The sequence below is a fragment of the Lytechinus pictus genome, chromosome 17, assembly GCF_037042905.1.
Source record: "Lytechinus pictus isolate F3 Inbred chromosome 17, Lp3.0, whole genome shotgun sequence".
NCBI lineage: Eukaryota > Metazoa > Echinodermata > Echinoidea > Temnopleuroida > Toxopneustidae > Lytechinus > Lytechinus pictus.
In genome coordinates, this window is record NC_087261.1 from 907,857 (window position 1) to 928,643 (window position 20,787).

The 20,787-nt window shown below is 35.1% G+C and overlaps 2 protein-coding genes across 2 annotated transcripts; one reads left to right on the forward strand and one right to left on the reverse strand.

Moving 5' to 3' along the window:
• Window positions 1-1,249: 1,249 nt before the first annotated feature.
• Window positions 1,250-7,843, forward strand: LOC129255643 (uncharacterized). Its single transcript, XM_064112119.1, has 5 exons — window positions 1,250-1,436; window positions 2,648-2,772; window positions 3,202-3,271; window positions 3,730-3,910; window positions 4,667-7,843. The coding sequence occupies exons 1-5, from the start codon at window positions 1,307-1,309 to the stop codon at window positions 4,776-4,778; spliced, it is 618 nt and encodes a 205-aa protein (XP_063968189.1). The 5' UTR covers window positions 1,250-1,306; the 3' UTR covers window positions 4,779-7,843.
• On the reverse strand, window positions 4,643-10,691 carry LOC129280509 (carbohydrate sulfotransferase 14-like). Its single transcript, XM_064112132.1, has 2 exons — window positions 10,683-10,691; window positions 4,643-9,823 (listed from the first exon to the last, which is right to left on the reverse strand). Exons 1-2 carry the CDS (start codon window positions 10,689-10,691, stop codon window positions 8,888-8,890), a joined length of 945 nt encoding a protein of 314 aa, XP_063968202.1. The 3' UTR covers window positions 4,643-8,887.
• Between the last annotated feature and the right edge of the window lie 10,096 nt (window positions 10,692-20,787).

Sequence of the window (20,787 nt, forward strand, 5' to 3'; positions counted from 1 at the left end):
TATATATATATATATATATATATATATATATATATATATATATATATATATATATATATATATATATATATATATATATAGTAAAAGAAGTCAATAAAGAGAACAATGGGAGGCATAACCTAAACCAAGGTTCCCCATAGCTATCTGCCCTTTATGGAATTGTTTAAAACAAATAGGCCCGTATACTGAATTCGGGTTTAAATTAAACTCTTCTAAGTTTGTGGTTGTGTCAATTGTGAAAGGTACGCCTACCATCGTGTCTCCTTTCTCAATATATTTCAATACAATAAATGCCAAAGCTGTTGTACATGTATAATATCTCAAATATATATATATATATATATATATATATATATATATATATATATATATATATATATATATATATATATATATAATAGTGTATCAAACAATTATTTGTACACCCATAAAAATGATTCAAACAAGGAGAGAATATTCTTTTTTTCAAAGTGTAAGTTTAAACTGATACCATTTGATAATATGTATCCTCTTTGTTCCGTAAAATTCATACACTTAAGAATCCCACCAAAGTGTGATTTTGAGGGGAAAACAATTATTTGTACACATTGTTGTTTAAAAAAAAATACTTTTAGTCTCTTGCTAGTACTTGGTTGGTCTTCCTTTGGGGTCAATAACGTCACGCAGTCTCCTTGGCACATTGTGTACAAGTTTCTCACATTATGGCAGGATCCCGCCATCTATCTTTGCTGCCTTGTGAAGTGTAATTTTCAGGACTTCTTTGTTGCTTGAGGGAACTGATTGGCGATTTCTCTCCATTCCATCAATTCTAAATGTCGTGTATGAAAAAACCTACTTTGGTAAAGGAAACAAAGCTATACACAAAGACCTAAATAGAGGTTACTATTTAAGGCATTTTTATGTATAAATAAGGTTTATCCATGGGTGAATAGTGTAATACTGGTGTTTAAAAAATCTTTTGTTATGCCAGGAACTTAAGGAGGTGTTCCTACTGTTAAACAAAATCCAGATCAATCCCCTTTGTATGATACACCATTAACTATTTAAATATGTAAATAGTGAAAATGGAATCAAAATGGAAAGTGTACACTGTAAAAAATTGCTGTAATTTGTACGGTAAATTGATGTAAATTTTAACAGTAAGATACTGTAATGATGATTTTACAGTAATTTGCCGTATTATTCAGGCGGTTCACGGTAATTTACAGCAATCATTCGAGTTCTTTTTTTGGGAGATCAACTTTACAGTAATTTACTGTAATTGAGCACGCGAAATGCATTCTGGGATACAACACGTCACACGCGCATGCGCCTCTTACTCGGCGCGGAGCATAAATTCTTGCAAAATTTCGAGTGTCAGATCGATAAGAAGTGCCGTCGGAACTGCTGTTGTTTTGAATTCAACTTTACGTCTCCGGTCAAGTACACATTCCCTGGTAAGTAGTGATATTTTCATCCTGTAGATCCTTCACATGTAGAAATGTTTTGTTGAACTGTTTTACATATAATGTAATCTTTCATGGAACTCTGACATTCACCATCCTCACTTTTCGCGCTCTCTCTGTTGTCTATGAAGATGTATGTGTTAATGTGTGTTGTGCGGATGTTGTCTACGGAAGATGTGTACTGTGTAGATTTAGACTTAGAGTTGTGCGGGGTGTTGACTCAAATTTTGACTGTTTTTAACTTGCTAAAAAATAGTAAAGACCTATGCATAGAAATTTGGTATGTGTTGAAATTATCATTAAAATGCCTCTTAGCAATTCCATCATATCGACTAAATTTCATTACGCTACTTTTTGCTAGATCAGCTAGATAGATTGCATCGGATTCCGATGTCTGCACGCAGTTTAGCCATGCAACCCTGGCCATACTCGTACAGTACAGTCATGCAGCGCAGCATGCAGTGCTAGTGCAGTGCTGTATGGTGCGAGCTAGCTAGCCAGCGCATGCATGCACCGCGCGCTAGCGCTAGCGATATGGCAAGGAGTTCCGGCCGACCGTGGGCAATCGTCTGTTACAGTCTGGTCTTTTGCATTGTGACGTCATCACTGTTTGAAAGCGTGCGCGTGCATATAATTAGCCAAGGATGGGGAAGGGGGATACTCCCATGAATTCATTTGTGTCTTTTTCACAATGTAACACATATATATTTCCTTTGCTATTGCAGTTTTTACACTTTGATAATGGTAAACTTTTCTTGAAAATATAGACTTATCCATTTGTAAATATTTTTAAAGTTGATCACAAATAACACACAAACAATTTTTTTTTCCAACTCTATATTTCTACTTCTCGGTTCTCCACTTTTTTGTTTTGTCCTTTTCTTCCCGCTGCTTCTAATTATTCACCTCCTTTGTCTTCTTTCTTCACCAATTTCTTCTCCTTTGCCTTCCTTCTTGCCACCTCCCCTTTCCTTTTTTTTTTTTTTTCATTTCCTCTTTTAATATTCTAATTAATTCTTATCTCTTCTTTTGGCTTCTCCTACTTCTCATATCTCTTCCATCTTGTCAAAGTCTTTCTCATTTTGCTTCTTACTCATTCCATGTCTATCTTCTTGTCCCCTATCTCCCTCCCCTCCTGCCCAGGACCCTACTCATTCAACTTATTATTTTTTTATATTTTTTCCCTCTCTCTCTTCCTCCAGTACTTCTCGTGGAAGCTGCGGCTGCAAAAGATGATGCAAACCTGCATGATGTAGCATCTGGTGTGCTGAGTAGGTTGCAGAGCCTGTTTAAAGAAGGGAATGACTCCCTTTTCCTCATCCGTGATGTAAGATTTAATAATTACTCTCCTGAAAAATGTTTTGCGCTATTAGTCCTGAGTGAAAAAGTTAGTATTTAATAATTGCTTTTGTATCGATGACTCTGGACTTTTCAAGACCCTTTGTGGAACCTTTCCTTAGATCTGTTTTTTTTTCTTTTTTTTTTCTTCAATTTTTAATTTTTTGTTGTGGGGGGGGGTGTTTTGTTGCTAAGGCACGCCCCCATTTGAAAAAAAGAAATGAGAGAGATCACTTGCCCTTCCCCCTTCGAGGTGGTACATAATTGAAAATTAATTGATGATTATTTCTAGATTGTATTGGACCTTCACTCTTGGGGACTGCATGCTGTATGAAAATTAAAATCAATTAAATGACACTGAAGAGTTGAATCTTGTGTGTAATGGTAATGGAAACATGGGATTATCATATCTTTTCAGGTTACAGATACTGCTGAGGACATGGAGAAAGAGGGAGATGCATCTGATTCACCCAAACTCATAATCCAAGGTGCATGACAACTTCCAGTGTTTTTAATCAAACCTCTTAGAATAATATAATACAGACATTTAAAACATTCTCAGATTTAGGTTTAGACTAAATCTGTACAGACATGTACGTTTATTTTGTGTCAATTTTCTTAAACAGACTTGTATTTCATATGTACATCTTTCACTTTCAGCATTTCAGATTTGCCATGCTTGTAATTATATGCAGTCATTAACAAAAGAGACATGTGAATACTGCATGATCCCAGCCTTTAAAACTGGGCAAAAAACATAAATTATAGTTTTTCACTTTGTAACGCGTCCATAAGGGGGGGGGGGGAATCAGGACAATTGGAAATAAATAACTGAATTTTACTCTAGTGAATTTGTACCAGAGATTTTCCCATCAGCTAGTGTTAAAACAAATTATAGAAAATGAAGCTCATAACGATTAAATCTTAACATTATTTTGTTTGATAGGAGATCCATTTGACTCGGCCAAGTCCCAGTGGATGGTCATGGTTGAAAGCAGAGTTATTGGCCATTCATCATCAACAACTGAAGGCTTTCTTTGTGGGGTGGCATACCTTTTTGCCACCTATTACAACCTCAATTTGGAATATCCAAGCACGGCTGCAGCAACACTGGAGTTCATTCAGAGGTACAATATGGCATGCAAAATATCGGACCATTTTCTGGAACTGACATAAGTCCAATTTCATGGACATCCTAGCTAAATGGAATTTCAGTCTGAAAAATAACTTGATTTTAAAAAATGTGGAAAAATAAAGAAAAATATTGGTGAAGGTTTGAAGAAAATCCGTCAAAATTTTTTGTTAGAGTTGTGAATATTTCAAGTTATGATGTTGTGACGTCACATCCGAGCAGCTCATAAATTTAAGCATTTTGATTCTAGAACATACTTTCTTATCTGATAAATAGGCTTTTTATTAATGTGCTACTGCTTTGCGACTTGATGGAGCGAGCAACATCCGACTGTTGCCTTGCCTTAGAAAACAAAGACATTCTTCACAGTACTTCTGCATTTATTTGGGAGCCAAATATGATTTCCATTGCAAGTGTCACGTTTTGAAAGTAAGCAAACCCAGCAGTACTGTGGGGAACTCCAAAATTTCAAGAACTTATTAGCGACTAGCACACTAACATCTGGTGTATTTTGGTGCAGGTTAATGATTACGTACTTGAGTAGAGAAGAGTGTGTCTCTGTACTAACAATAGAAAAAAGTGATTTAAAAAGTATTCTTTTTTAAGTAAAGCTGGCTTGATGGAGCCATCTATAATTACTGTTTGATAAATTTCATTTTAGGTTTGTCAATTTATTTTGACTCCCTCAGTTTTCATTTGATTGTTTTTATTTATTTTTTTTCTGTAATATCTTTTTCTCCCTGTCTCTCAGATGTCTCCTCGGAATAAGCCCTGATGGGTCGAAGTGCCATGCGTCGAAGAGTCACTGCAACGCGAAAGTAGTGTCATTTGTGCGTCGGTTTGCTGATTTCCAGTGGCTTTAATTTCCTGATTTGTACATTTTACCCCATCATCTAAAAACATGTGATTTTATATATCACCCAATAATACTATGTTCGCTTGGTCACCATCCTCTTGAATAATTGGTTGAGCTTTGTCTGACCAAGCAACTACAGAGTTTATGCCCAATATTGCATAACATGAGAAACTTGCTGAAATAGATTGTCGACATGCTAGTTATGAGAGAACATTCATTTGAATATGCTATTAAGTTGACATTGCCCACAACTTTATTTTAGCCGTTTCTCAAATCCAGGTCAAGTAAGAGTGGGGGAGGGGTAAAATTCATATAGAAATTGTAAATGTAAAGGGGTTTCATACTTGGAAAAATAAAGTTAAGAATATCTCCTTACAACCGAATTTGAACCATACAAAAACATAGATATATGGCACTACACACTGTTTGTATGCCTCCGCCCACCAAAGGTGGTGTCGGAGGCATTATGTTTTTGTGTTGTCCGTCGGTCCGTCTGTCCCACTTTCGTTCTCGCGATAACTTAAAAACCGGTCAACAGGTCAACTTCATACTTTTTGACTTGAGGATACATATCTGGGCGACAATGAGCTGATAAGTGTTTGGGTCCAAAGGTCAAAGGTCATAGAATTCACTAAAATACATAAGAAATAGACCATTCTTACAATAACTCCAAAACCCTTTGATAGATCAACTTCAAACTTGTCTCGTGTGTATATGTTAAAGTAACAATGATCTGTTCAGATTTTGGGGTCTCAAGGTCAAAAGTCAAGGTCATTGAATACAATAAAGTACATATAACATATACCGTCCTCGCAATAACTCCAAACCATTTGACGAATCAACTTCAAACTTCGCTCATTTGTGCATATACAAGTGACAATGATCTATTAAGATTTTGGGTCTGAAAGTCAAATCTCAAGCTCTCTGGATTCAATCAAATGCATATATTTGCTTTTTTGAGAAACAGTTATCTGACTAGATTTTGAAGTCACAAGATCAAAGGTCTTGAGGGTTTTTTTTTTCTTTATGGAAATAAAAACTAGGAAATATATTTATGGTATGGCAGTAGCGGAGGCATCTATTTCCAACATTCGTGGTCGAAAATTCATCTTTAGTTAGGATTAACATTGCTGTAAATCAATTTCGATTTCAACATTGTGCTACATTATATATATATGTATATATATATACTGCGTAGTAAGCGCTTGGTCATCAAGATGTTGACAAATATTGCAATAAGCTGTTTACTGAGAACGATGTAAACTTCTGTAATGTATGTGGCTTTAACACAGCCTACCAAGGTGGAGTGAGATTATTATTATATTATTATTACATGAATGACACAGTGATCTCCATTATTGCATATCATGCATGGCTGACTGTTAGCCATTTTTGTAAAGAGGACCAAATTATATCAAGAAATTCAGGAAATCTTAAGGTGATGTAGCAATTTTTTGTTTTCTTATAGTCAGAAAAGGATATTAAATGTATCAGAAATTCCTCAAATGAAAAAGCATGTGACATTTTGATTACATTTCAAGAGTTTCTCAAAATAGCAGATTTGCATGATGTAGTACAGAAAAATTTGAAAATTGTAGATACTTCTCACAGATTGACATTTTTCTTCATTATGATTACTGAGGATTTACTACATTGTATTTTGTTGTTCACAGAATTATAACATTTTCATACTTTCACTTTCGCAGCTGTTCAAGTGTCACAGTACAAACATTACTTTGGCAAAATTGGAGGTCATATTTGTACATGTTTGTTCGTCAAATATTCATGTAAATATTAAGTATTTGCAATGGTAGCAATACTCTCATTCGGGTTCTTTCTTGCCAGTTTCAATATCAAATTGATAGTACTGTTATAAGAAACTTTATTTGTGAGGAATATTGTATGCAATGTAATATTATTGTCACAATTTAATGTATTCATGGCAGTTAATGTATTTGTATGCTTGTAATATAAATTATTGGTTCAGTGTGTGTTTAGGACTATTCATTATTTTGATATAGGATTGAATAAGGTTTTCTGTCTTAATAAGATTTTTGGGAATATGTATATATAAGAAGTTGACATACACTTAATTTTTTATCAATTAATAGTATACATGTAAAATTACTCATAAGTGAGAAGTTTCACTTAAAAATTCAGTTTTCTTCTGGTAGAAGCATTGTCGTCAGGTTACCATGGAGTAAGCATTTTGCGTGTTACTACGGATATGTGGATGTAAGAGATAGAGAGTCTGTGTGTGTGCGTGTGTGTGTGTGTGCGTGTGTATGTTCATCCAGTGTTCATCCAAGGTCAGCTGAGACAAGCCCTCCTAGAAGGAAGTTCACTTTAGTCAGATTTGTTTTCTTAAAGAAATTGAAAGTTTGCCATTATTTCAGGCAGTAGTTGCATAAGTGAAAAATTGCTTTCACTTGTAATTGATTCTAATGGGTTATGACTGAATATTTGAATGATTATGGTACCCTTCATGTAAATGGATTGCTTTAAAACACACCTGTTCATTAATGTACTCTCATTTAATATACAGTGGCCTGAAAGTTTGTGTAAGGTTAGCAATTACAACTACTTTAATGCATGCAAGGTGAATTTTACTTGTTGAATAGATTTATTTACAAAATGTTTAAGTCAACTGAATTGCAAACAGCAGATAAAGTAACACCAACCAAATTTTATGGTTGTTCTTACAACCTTTGTTGCTTGCTCTGACAGGTCCAACAAATACATAAAGAGTTTATGCATGCAAAAAGGATGCCACTTATTGTAATACCATTCAGTACATGGTAATTACCTATTACCAAATCCAGAGGAACAAAGTATTCATGAAATTTGACTACATTAGTGAACAGGTCTGTAATGAACATCAGCATTCTTAGGACATTTCTGTGTACATAGTTTCTGTATAATTGTCATCTTTGAAATTTGATTATGCAACACATTCTACTTGCCAGCATTTTGCCCATGATCCTTACAAAAATTGTACTGTTTGTGAAATATGGCATTGTCAGTTCTACTGCATGTTAATGCAATAAAGACTTTTCAAAGTTTCATTCAAAAGTTTTACTCAAGTGTATTTTTGTCATTGGAAGTTGTGCCAATTACAGTAAAACATACTGTAAATGGGGTCAATTTACAGTAAATTACTGTAGGGAGTGTACAGTACTGGGGGTAAATTGGGAAGGTGTACAGCATTTTACTGTAGGAAGTGTACAGTACCTCACTGTAATGCAAGGGAAATTTACAGTAGTTTACTGTAATTTAACCAAATTTACAGTAGCAACAATTCTAAAATTTGGTAAATTTTACAGTAAGCTACAGCACTTTTCACGGTATTTTCCTGTAGCTAGTTCAAATTTACAGTAATTTACTGTAGGACGAAACTACAGTAGCTTACTGTAAAATAAAAATTACAGTAAATTACCGTGCAGCAGAGTTGCCAGTAATTTACTGTAAAATCTACAGTAAACTTTTTACAGTGTACAATTAATATTTGAGGGTGAAAAAATGAACATAGTAATGAAAAAAATCATGCAATTTTTGGGAAATTCATTTAAGGTCAAAAGGCACATGTATATTTTATATGCAGTCACTTTTGGGGGATTAATCTTCAGTAGTTTTTATCAAATTTGCTTCAAAGTGTCAATTTTGAAGGTGTACATACATGTATAATAATATAGGGTATTTATATTGCGCACATATCCACCTTGTTAGGTGCTCAAGGCGCTCCTATATTACCCGGTTAAGCTAGGCGTTCATAGCGCACACAGCTTTTTAAGGAATTACTTCCTACCGGTACCCATTTACCTCACCTGGGTTGAGTGCAGCACATTGTGGATCAGTTTCTTGCTGAAGGAAATTACGCCATGGCTGGGATTCGAACCCACGACCCTCTGTTTCAAAGTCCAAAGACTAATCCACTGGGCCACAACGCTCCACATATAATATTATTTGATACTATTTCAATTAGGTATTACGCCCCCATACTTTTGAGAATCCATGGACTTAAAGAGTTTCAGTATATATACCACGCTTGTTTTTCTATACAGGTTTTGTCATCGATTTTTGAAATCCTAAACTATCGAGCACATCGTGTCAATAAATTTACAAGACATCTTCTTCCTCATCGAATATACCTTTCATCAAAATTGACAGTGTGTCGTTGACATGATATCCAAATGCTTTGTAATCAAACGCATAATATTCTGATATTCTCTTAAGTAAACTTAGAGACACTTGTGAATACTCTTTAATCATTTCATTAGAGGCATGGGACTCATGAACTTGAGGGAATGGTACCAAGTGATCTACACCGAGCCATTTCAGAACAAAAGGGCCTTCAATCGCTAAATTCTCATAGTGACCAATAAAATCATAGGAAATTTGACATGGGTTCGACACAACATGAAGCGGAAGCCAATGATCGTTGAGTTCTTCCATTACGATTTTGGTACCTTTATCTGTAATATATTGAATATACTCTGATAGAGTGATATTCATAAACGGTTTATTTGTTTTATCTCTATATCTTTCCGCATGGTCATATCCTCGGTACCTTCTCACGATATTTGCTCCTATGTACTGTTCCCACACCCTTTGGAGATTCTTAAAATTCTTTAACTTACTGAGGTAGCCCGATAACATACGAGTAATAGGTTCTCGGACAAATAAAACCTTTCTGTAATTTTGAATACGATAGTAGATTTCAGTATGATTGTCTTTGAATTTTCTGAGAGTCCCTACTTCTGCTAAATGGCCTTTATGTGTGGATCGAAGCCTATTAATGACGCCTTTCCATGTGGTACACCCAACCTTTGGAATGAAACCAAAAAGGATCTTATACTTGTCATCTACTAAGAGATGTCCAACATTCTTGAACACACCGCCATTTTGGTCTATATCGATTTGACGTGATATATTAGCTGCTGAACATGCTTTGTTGATAAGTTCTAGACGTCGTTTCTGTTCTACCATCATGTTAGCGTAATCAGTTGCTTCCTCAAATGATCTTGGTTCGGGATGCTTGTAGGTTAGGTTTTTCTGTAAATGAAAATACACAAATGATATGGGCATAATTTAATTTGGTCTCGCAACAAAAATACAAACCTGGAGCTGGAGGAGAAATGCAAGCTTTTATTTCATATGAATTCAAGATAATTTTAGACGGGTCATCGTACGACCAAGAATACTCTTACCCGGAGCAAATTGCAACAAATAGTTTTTCAACGGTTTTTAGTCCTATTTGACCTCCGGAATAACATACTACAAATCTACTAAAATCCGCATCCGGGAAAGTGGTTATTTTCAAGATGGCGTCGAAGATGACCGTCATTCACTGAAAATGGATACAACTCATTCATTATCAACCCTATCCTTTTTCGGTTCATATTCCATGGTCTAGGGGGTAAAATGATTTGTTGATACAGTACACGCTAGAGTACCTTTAAATCCAAGATGGTGCCCAAAATGAACTTACGCGAAACACTGTAATCTTTGTTAAAATTAAATGACTGGGTCGAACCTTGAGTTAGTTATAAATTGCATTTTCCACCTGTTCATTATCATGTCAACCATGTTATTTTTTTCAAATTAGATGTTATTTGGTTGCCATGACAATGGCATTAGATGTTATTTGCATGTTAACAGCAAACATATCCATTCTTACCCTAAAACTAGGGGAAATGAAAGAAAAATCAGATTATACAGTCCTTTTTTAAATCAAAACTGGTACTTTTCTTGGGTAAATGATCCGTTGCTATGGCAACAGGCCATTTGGAACATTGATATTTATCGTTGAATTCAAGTATTACCAAGGCAACATCAATGTTTATCATTCTAATTAGTTCATGCAGAACACTCACTATATTATTTTCCCCTAAATTAATTGAGTAGGTCAAACCTTACGCATGTTAATTTTCATTGTATTTTGCACCTGTCCATGTTATTGTTTTTTTAAATGAGATGTTATCTGGTTGCAATGGCTTAAGATGTTATATTTATAAATTTATCACAAACATATCTCGATTAGTACCTTATAATTAGGGAAAATGGAATGATGATCATACATGTATTCTACATTTTTATCAATATTTTTACCTTTCTAGAGGGAAATAAGCTGTTGCCATGGCAACGGGCCCTTTGAAAAATAGTTTCTTTTTAAATTTAATTCAAGCATTACCAAGGCAACATAATTTTGTATCTTTATAAAGAACTCCTGCAGAACACTTTCTGTATTTTTCGTTCAAATGAGGGGGTCAAACTTAAGCATACAGATTAAGTCAATTCTAATTGTTTTTTCCACCTGTCTATTGTCTTGTCAACCAAATTATTTTTGTAAATTAAATGTTATGTGGTTGCCATGGCAATGGCTTGAGATGTAATTTACACATTTAGCAACCAAAATGTCTTTGTTTAGCACTGTAAAATTAGGGGAAATAAAAGATAAATCATATTCTACAACGATTTTTTAATCAAAATTTTTATTTTTCTGGGGAAAAAAAGCCGTTGCCATGGCAACGGACCAATTGGAGCTATCTTGGTGATGTTGAATATCTGTAAATTTCATATGTATTCAATGGAGAGCCTGAAAATTATCATTTTGGTCATCTATATCATGTTTATTTACCATTTATATGGGAATGTATGTAATTTTGGAGAAATTAATCCGTTGCCATGGCAACGGCCGAAAATGGCATTTAAAAATTTACCTCCCATCTTTAAAATAAATCTTACGGCATATACTTATACTTGTGAAATTTTCATGCTTTAGACAAAATTTGCACAATTGTTGTGATTTTTGGAGCTTATCCGCTCTACTATTATGCGTTATTCGCCACCAAAATTCTGATCTTGGGATTTCAAATCCCCCTCCCCGCGAAATCTTCGATCCGCGCCTATGGCAGTAATTACTGTCATTATTATTTCGATTATGATTACTCTAACTATTATCTATTAACTATTATCATATATATTATTAGTGTTATAATCATCATTACTAATAGTAGTAGTAGTAGTAGTAGTAGTAGTAGTAGTAGTAGTAATAGTAGTAGTAGCCTCTTGTTGAGGCCCTGGTGGCTGCTTCCCGAGCGAAGGATATCCTAATTGGCGAGCGCAGCGAAAGTGGGTAAAATTCGGCTTAGATGTCGCTATATCCCTCGCTTCGCTCGGGAAGCAGCCGCCAGGGCCTGGACAAGAGGCTATAGTAGTAGTAGTATATTAGTGGTAGCAATACTGCCAGGGTCGGATCCAGTTTTCGACAATAGGGGTATAGGGTGGAAAAACGTTTTCATCCACATTTAACACAATCTGCCGCTAAGAGCTGTTTTTGTTTGGTCCTCTGAAGGGGTAATCCTAATAATAGTGATTTTTTGCTTTTTATAAACAAGATAATCTGATTTTTTTTACAAATGGAACATTCCATTCATGTTTTATAACATTGTAAAGAATGCGTTTCTTCCTAAATGAACTATGCGAGCGCGAAGAGCAAGCTGAAAGTTGTTATTCCGATTTGAAAATGGAGATAAAAAAAAAAGTATTATAGAACAATCTGTGTTACTCAACAAACTTTACGAACGCGAAGCGCGAGATTTTTTCTTTTTTAAGTAGCCCTAGAAACGGGGCATTCTGAACTCATTTAGTTATCATGAAAATGATGGATATCTTTCCCGCCAATAAGGGGGGGGGGGGGCTGGCTCCTTCGGTCCCGCTAGATTAATTACTATCTTTATAATTATTATTTTTATCATCTGGTATCAATGATAATTTTAATATTAATCTTAATGTTATTATCATAATAATTATTAATTATTATAATTCATCATATAGATGTCCGACGGTAAATTATTTGGGGAATGATTACACAAGCCATCCCCGTCTTCGAAAAAAAAGGAGATATATTCCCAATCCCCCTGAATTTACGCGCGTGAAATGAACAATCGCGTACGCGTAGTCAGAGATCAGATTAGAATCATGGAGCAATTTCGTTAAAATACACATAACACATCATCATCACTTATAGGCCGGGTTGAGAAAATTAATCATATTGGCATTACAGACCATTATTTCACCATTAAAAATCTGAAAAAGAGAATGAAATATATATATTAGGTACAATCGGCCGTCCCACGTGAGGAGTGAAACTATACTCACTTTTCTCAATTGAATTAAAAAAAAGGTTTAAACAAAATATATTGTTAGAGAATTGTTGTGAAATAGTTAAATAATTATGTAGAAGTAGTCTTATATCCACACACATACACACCCTCATATATATATATATATATATATATATATATGTATGTGTGTGTGGGTGTGAGGGTGTGTGTGTGTGGAAATATATATATCATATAAAAAATCCCTGCCCTAAATACACAAAACCATACATTCCAACACACCCTCACACACACTTAAAAAAAACGTTCAGATGAAAAACTTGAACAAAATACTGTATGAAATATATGTTATCTTATCGGTAACCCGAGTATTGAAGCAAATACCGCTGTGACATTATGCGTTGCGACGGGTGACGTAATGCGTTAGAAATTTGCTGCGTCATTATGCGTTGCGACAGGTGACGTTATGCGTTAGAAAATTGACGACATTATGCGTTGGACGCTCTCTGTAACAAGGTTGAACAAATCAACAGATCCCCCTTTTTACATCTTCAGTTCTCAGATCGGACTTTAGGGGCTCAAAAAGTACCCCTTTATCAGAGTCCAGGCGCCGGGTCAAACCCATCATAACTCAGATGCACGTAATGTTAACACATCTTATAACAGAACTAAACAAACGAAAGCATAATTCACATCAATCACTTCAACTACTATTTTTTTTAAATCCACCAACTCGTCATCTCTCTTGTTTTGTGTTAAACAAGTGGACTTTGAATTCTGAGTTCCACACAGCCCGGCTCGACTTGCCAAGTTTCAAAAACTCAACTTCTTGTTGTCCAAAACAAGTCGACTTCATGTATTCATGAATATTCATTAGATGGGCTGATGATGTCACATCCCCACTTTCCTTTTTCTTATGTTATTTCTTATGTTATTACATGAAATCAGAACAGAGCTGGTCGTATCATTTTGAATGTTAAACCGCAAAATCGAATATCAAATAGAGAAATACACCAACAACTCGAATGGAGGTCATTGCAATCACGAAGAAATATCCATGTACATACAATGGTGTTCAAATCATTGAACGGCCTGGCTCCATTATACTTAGCAGATTCATTTAAATATTGTAATTACTCATATAATTTAAGAACCGTAGGTAATGTAATTATGCCCAAACCAAATACAGAAAATTGCCGTAGAATGTTTATATATAGAGGTTCACGCTTATATAATGACTTACCTTTAGATATGAAATTTATCAAAAACTTAACTACATTTATTACTTCTTTGAGCTCTAAGGTTTCGAAGTATACATTGATATCTGAGCAACGCGTTGTTTTGCCGGGAGGGGGGGGGGGGTTATTTGCTTGTAGCTTGAAATTGTAACTTTATATTTAGTTTTATGTCTACTGACTTGCTTTCATTACTTTATATTTTGTTTAATGTCGTTCTTTTCTATTGTTAATGATGTTTATAATACAATCTGATCTATTTTATTATGTTCTGGACCCCTAGGCAGAACAGAGTGGTAAAAATTACCACTCTGAATGGGCAATCCAGCCATTCATATGTATTCATTTTATTTTGTAATTATATCTGATGTATTTTGTTTGTATTTTGCATGTTTTTATGAATGGAAAATAAATACAATACAATACAATAATTGTTTCATTTTTTCATAAATGTGTAAATGATGTATCTCCGTTATTATGAAATAAGTTGCAGCAAGAAATAAATAATGCACTTATTGTACCAGTTGTTTATGTTCTTGGTAGAAAATTTTGGAATAAACCTAATTTCATATAGTAAAATACAAAAGAACAAGTGGGGATATGACATCATCAGCCCATCTAATGAATATTCATGAAGACATGCCTAGAACTGTTTCACCGGAATAATGCAAATTTTTAAAATTTAATAACTTCGTTATTTGTTATCCGATTTTGATGAACTTTTCAGAATTTTCTCTGTGAATTTTGCTCTTTTTTATAATACATAAATACATTCAGTCCGGAGCATCCCTTTAATCCTAACCACGAGATTTCTTGGACATAGCAATCTAGTCTTATTTTCCAGTTTCCTTTATTTCTGTATCAGATGTCTCATGAAAAATGAACAAACCCGAGTATCGAGCTGTCATCAAGTTTCTGAGGCTGAATGGCATGACCATAGCAAAGACTTGGTACTTTTTGGGTAACCCACTAACCCATCCAATTTGATTAGAACGATATGTGACTGTGGATGAGACTGATGTTCACCAGCCCAAAGAATGCCACTTCAAGCTTGTCCATTTTTCATTAGACACTATACCAGTATACTTAAAGGACAAGTCCACCCCAACAAAAAGTTGATTTGAAAAAAGGAGAAAAATCCAACAAGCAAAACACTGAAAATTTCATCAAAATCGATGTGAAATAAGAAGTTATGACATTTTAAAGTTTCGCTTAATTTCACAAAACAGTTATATGCATATCCTGGTCGGTATGCAAATTGGCAGACTGATGATGTCACCCACTCACTATTTCTTTTGTATTTTATTATATGAAATATTTTAATTTTCTCCTCCTTGTCAAGTGAAACAAAGTTTTATTTCTCCCTGAACATGTGGAATTACCATTATTTTAACAGTTTATGGTTAAGTTAAGTCGGTCCTTATTGTCAAATCTGTAAAAATTGAAATATTGTATTATTCAAACAATAAAAACAAACGGAAATTGTTTAAGTGAGTGATGGACATCAACGACTCTCTCGTTTGTATATCGCTGAGTTGTGCATTGAACTGTTTTATGAAAAATAAGCGAAGCTTAATCATGACATAACTTTCTTATTTTACATCCGATTTCGATGAAATTTGCAGCGTTATGTTTGTTTGATTTTTCTCTATCGATTCAAATCAACAATTTTCTGGGGTGGACTTGACCTTTAAACCTGTATACATGAACCGGTTAAATCAGACAAAATATTCATATGACCAGAAATTTTGGGGTGTATGATAAAGAAATGTAAAAGATATTATGGACCGAATTTGGTCTTCACATCTTAATCCTTTCTATGTTAAGCTTCAAAATGTTTCAGTAGCCCGCCGCATTGGCGTACAGATGGGGGGCTTGGGGAGCCACCCCCCCCCCTCATTTGGCACGACCAAGAAAAAAAGAGAGAAGGATGACATATATTATATATTATGTCATTAAATATAAAAAAAAATGATTATTGTGATACAAATGGCAAAATTTTGGCTCGCTCGTTTAGCTCGCTCACAACTTTTTATATTATCCAGCCCCCTCAAATGTGTTGACTCATTACGCCACTCAGTGGCGTACCGTGGGTCACGGCATTGGGGGAGGCACCAGCAAAAATTTTGAGTCACTCAGTGAGCGCGCAAAGCGCGCTCAATTGCCAGGTATATGCCTATTGACCTTATAGAGACATTTTAAGGGCTGTGCCATTAAATGGATATGTAATGTATCTCACTGATCAAATGATGCGAGCGCGAAGCGCGAGCTGAAAATTTTTGATATTCAGACCTAAAAGGGACATAATAAGCAATTAAAAAAGAATAAAAATACGTATCCGTCTCGCTAAACAAACAATGCGAGCGCGAAGCGCGAGCTGAAATTTTTGTGTTTATTGACCCCAAACAGAGACAGTTTAAGGACTATTTTTAGGAATCAAATAAGAGAAACATATCTCACCATACTCATTTAATTTGAGTGCCAAGCGCTTGCTGATTTTGTTCGAAAACATGAAACACTTTTTGTAGTCATTGTAATCCTGATTAAAAATACGCATCTCACTAATCAAATATTGCGAGCGCGAAGCGCGAGCTGAAAATTTAGGAAATTCAGACCTGAAGAGAAGCATTTTAAGGCTTGTTTGTTGGAATTTACGAAGACCATACGTATTTCACTAACAAAATGATGCGAGCGCGAAGCGCGAGCTGAAAATTTTGTATATATTGACCCCAAACAGGGACATTTTAAGGAATATATCTTTTTTTAGAATCCATTAAGAGTATACATATCTCACCATAGTCATCTAATGTGAGTGCCAAACGATTGCTGATTTTGTTAGAATCAAATCCAAACACATGAAGAGCTTTTTGTAGTCATAGCAGGGGCGGAAATCTCTCGCAAAGGGTAGGGGGGACACAGGGGCGGATCCAGCCTTCGCCAATAGGCGGGACGGAAATTTGTTTCAGCCATATTTTCCCCGATCGGCAGCTCGAAGATTATTTTTGTTTGTTTCTTTGAAGGGATAGTCCTCATTAGTCACTTCTGAGCTTCATTCTTATGAATTAATATACAATATCATAATCCTTATTTATATGGTGTGAGCGCGAAGCGCGAGCAAATTTTTTGGAAATTTTATGTATTTTTTCCTAAAAATTTGAACTGATTCTGGGAAATGTTTTTTATCCTGAAAAAGATGTGTATCCAACTTAATAATTACCACGAACGCAAAGCGCGAGCAGAATTGAACTGATGGAAAAGATACCTGTTAAAGTAGCATTTAACAATCAAATAATGCGAGCGCGAAGCGCGAGCTGTTTTTTTTTTTACATTTTCACCTAAAGAATGGAAATTCTAAGCACTTTTTGTAACTCAAGCAGAAAAGGTATATAAATAAGCAATTAATGCGAGCGCGAAGCGCGAGCAGAAAATTTCGAGATTTAGTCCAATAACATTTACTGAACGAGACACTCTATTCATGTTTTGTAAATCCTGAAAAGGATGAGTATCAATAATGCGAGCGCAAAGTGCGAGCAGAAAATGTTTATATACGTTTTGAACTGGTACCTGTTGAAAAGGTACGTGGTAAGTACTGCTTGCACTTAGCCATGAAGGCGTTACATATTTCAACAATCTAAAAATGCGAGCGCGAAGCGCGAGCTGAAAAATTTTGAACTTTCTAAAGAAAGAATGGAAAATTTTAATCAGTTTTTGTAATCGTGAACAGGATAGCTATATAATTTAACGATTGATGCGAGCGCGAAGCGCGAGCAGAAAAAAAAATCGAGATTTAGACCTAAAAATTGGCCACTCTGTTCATGTTTTGTAAATCATCAAAAGGATGAGTAATATGGGGTCTTCCTACATTAATAATTCGAGCACAAAGCGCGAGCAGAACATTTTTGATATTGTGATCGGAAACTGGATAATGATTTAAATTAGAGAACAAGTTGAGTATCTGAATAAACATGCGCGAGCGTGTTTCATATTTAGACCTAGAATCTAGGCATTTTGAATACAACTTTAATGATGAAAATCATGAAACTTTGATATTCCGATCTGAAAAAAGAGTCAATTTCAGCTTTATATTTCACGCACTTTGTAGAAAAATTATAAGGTGGATATGGATCGCACTTAAAAATTATTATTACTTTGAGTTTTGACATAGGACCGGGACATCCTGACGACATGTCATCATATGAAAATGATGACTATCTTCCTATTCCTCTTGTTAAGCGCGAGATGAAACAAAAGGGACAATTTGATTATTAAATTAATATATTTATTAATGCCTAATGAGGGCGCGAAATCTGATGATATCATGGCATAAAAACTGGACATTTCACTTTTGTGATTATGAATAGGATGCATCAGTTAATATATTTTTAACCATTAATGCGAGCGCAAATCGCGAGCTAAAATTTTTGATAAACTGTCATGAAAGGGGATTTTAAGTATTTTGTTGTATAATCAATATTGAAACATTCATATCACTTGCCAATCAAAATGCGGGCGTGCAGCGCGCTAGCTGATACGTCTTGACAATCAGACCTGAAGAGGGATATTTTGAAAATTGTATGGAATACACGAAAATAATAGGTACCTGATAAATAAAAATTTGCGAGCGCGCAGCGCAAGCAGCAAATGTTAACATTCAGACCATAAAACTGACATTTTACAGAGCACTTTTTAAAAACCAATTTGTAAATTGCACAAAATAATGAAAGTTTGATTTCCGAGGTGAAATATGTTTTGTATATTGACTTACAAATTTGATATTCGAACTCCATATTGAACAAGATATGTAAATCACCTAATAGGCAATGCGAGCGCGAAGCGCGATCGAAAATTTTATATAGTGGCACGAAAGATTCTTTTTATTTTCCAAGTCTTCCCCTCATCTGATTTTATGCACTCGCCGTCCTTCTCTTCTGTTTCTCCTTTCCCCTCCTTTTTTCCTTCCTTCTTTCTTTCCCTTTTTTCTTTTTTTGCTCCGCCAAGAGGGGGGGGGGGCGGGCCCCTCAGCCCCCTGGATCCGCCTATGGGGACAAGGGGCGGGAAAAATTGACAAGCAACAAAAAGGTTATCATCGCCAAAGTAAGGTCATCTCGTCCCAAAATACATGTTTTATTTCGATTTAGAATGATGTATTTCTTACCATCATATAAAAAGACCAAAATAGTAGGGGGGACATTTGCTATTGTGTCCCCCCTACTATTTTGAGTAGGGGGGACACGTCCCCCCTGTCCCCCCTGGGATTTCCGCCCATGAGTCATAGTAATCATGATTAACATACGCATCTCACTAGCGCAAAGTGCGAGCTGAAAATATAGGAAATTCAGATCTGAAGAGGGGCATTCTAAGGCTTGTTTGTAGGAATCTACTAAAACCATACGTATTTCACTAACCAAATGATGCGAGCGCGAAGCGCAAGCTGAAAATTTTTGATATTTAGATTAGAAAAAGACACATTTTAAGGACTGATTTTAGGAATTCATGAAGAGCAGACATATCTCATCAATACACTAATTCGAACGTAAGCACGGACAGGAATTTTTTTATATGCGGACCTTAAAATGGGGCAATCACTTTAAGTAGTCATGAAAAAGATGCATATGTCACTACATAAAACAATAATAACTCGAAGTGCGATGAAATATATTTGGTGCATATTGACTTGAAAACAGGACGTTTTAGTACAACATGATTATATTTCTCGTTAAACAGACAATGCGACTACCAGGAATAATGAACAAATAGGCCCTGAGCAAATAATGTTTCATAAAGTTATGAAAAAAATATTTCTTGTGTAATATAACATAACATATATAATATGATATAATATAACATTATAATGTACAATAATTTCTTCTTTCCCACTACGTTTCTTTCTTCTCCCTTTTTCCCCTCTTTTTTGCCAGACGATGGGGGGGGGGGGACGTGCCCCCCATGCCCCCCCCCGTAGTTACGCCACTGAGTCGTCGCCGCTGGCCCCTCTACTTAGTGTCATGATTGCCAGCAATCTTCTCTCCTTTAGCTTTTCTTCTACAAAGAGCACATAGGAACGCATTTGGCAGTGATATGCGCTATACGTATAAGCACGTTGGTATTATTTTTGTAATTATTTTGCTTAATCTTTATTATTATCATCATTACGATTATAATTATTGTCATTATTATTATCATTATTATCACCATCATCATCATTATCATTATTATTATAATTTTCATCATCAATATCATCATCAGCATCATCATCGTCACCAAATTCATAATTTGAAATTTATTTAAAAGTATAGTCGTTATTTTTTTAGTTTTGAGTAGGAACTACTCAACCCGTTAATTTTCTTGTTCTTCAATGAGGAATTCTAAGCACATATTATATTTGCATAATAAACCAATATTGTCCTACTCAATATTTTCCTACAATCACTCCTATAGAGACCATGCACCAATGTAAATGTCAAGTACCAATATGAGAATGTATTAAGTACTAAATTCTTTCATCACTCCCATTTAATATGACTACTGTGCTCATTTCGTTTCCATTTATAATTCCAAATTTATTAGCCGCAAAAGTGTAAGGCATATATTATTTTTAAAGGGACAATTTTGAATAAACCCATGCAGCTTAATGGATCTAGCCGCATTCACAAATTCA

Bases quoted from the DNA above. Each gene is read 5' to 3' on its own strand.
- LOC129255643 (XM_064112119.1), top strand. From the start codon at position 1,307: ATGCGCCTCTTACTCGGCGCGGAGCATAAATTCTTGCAAAATTTCGAG. The intron at 1,437-2,647 runs GTAAGTAGTGAT...CTCTTCCTCCAG, and splicing joins GGTCAAGTACACATTCCCTG to TACTTCTCGTGGAAGCTGCG. The intron at 3,911-4,666 runs GTACAATATGGC...CCTGTCTCTCAG, and splicing joins ACACTGGAGTTCATTCAGAG to ATGTCTCCTCGGAATAAGCC.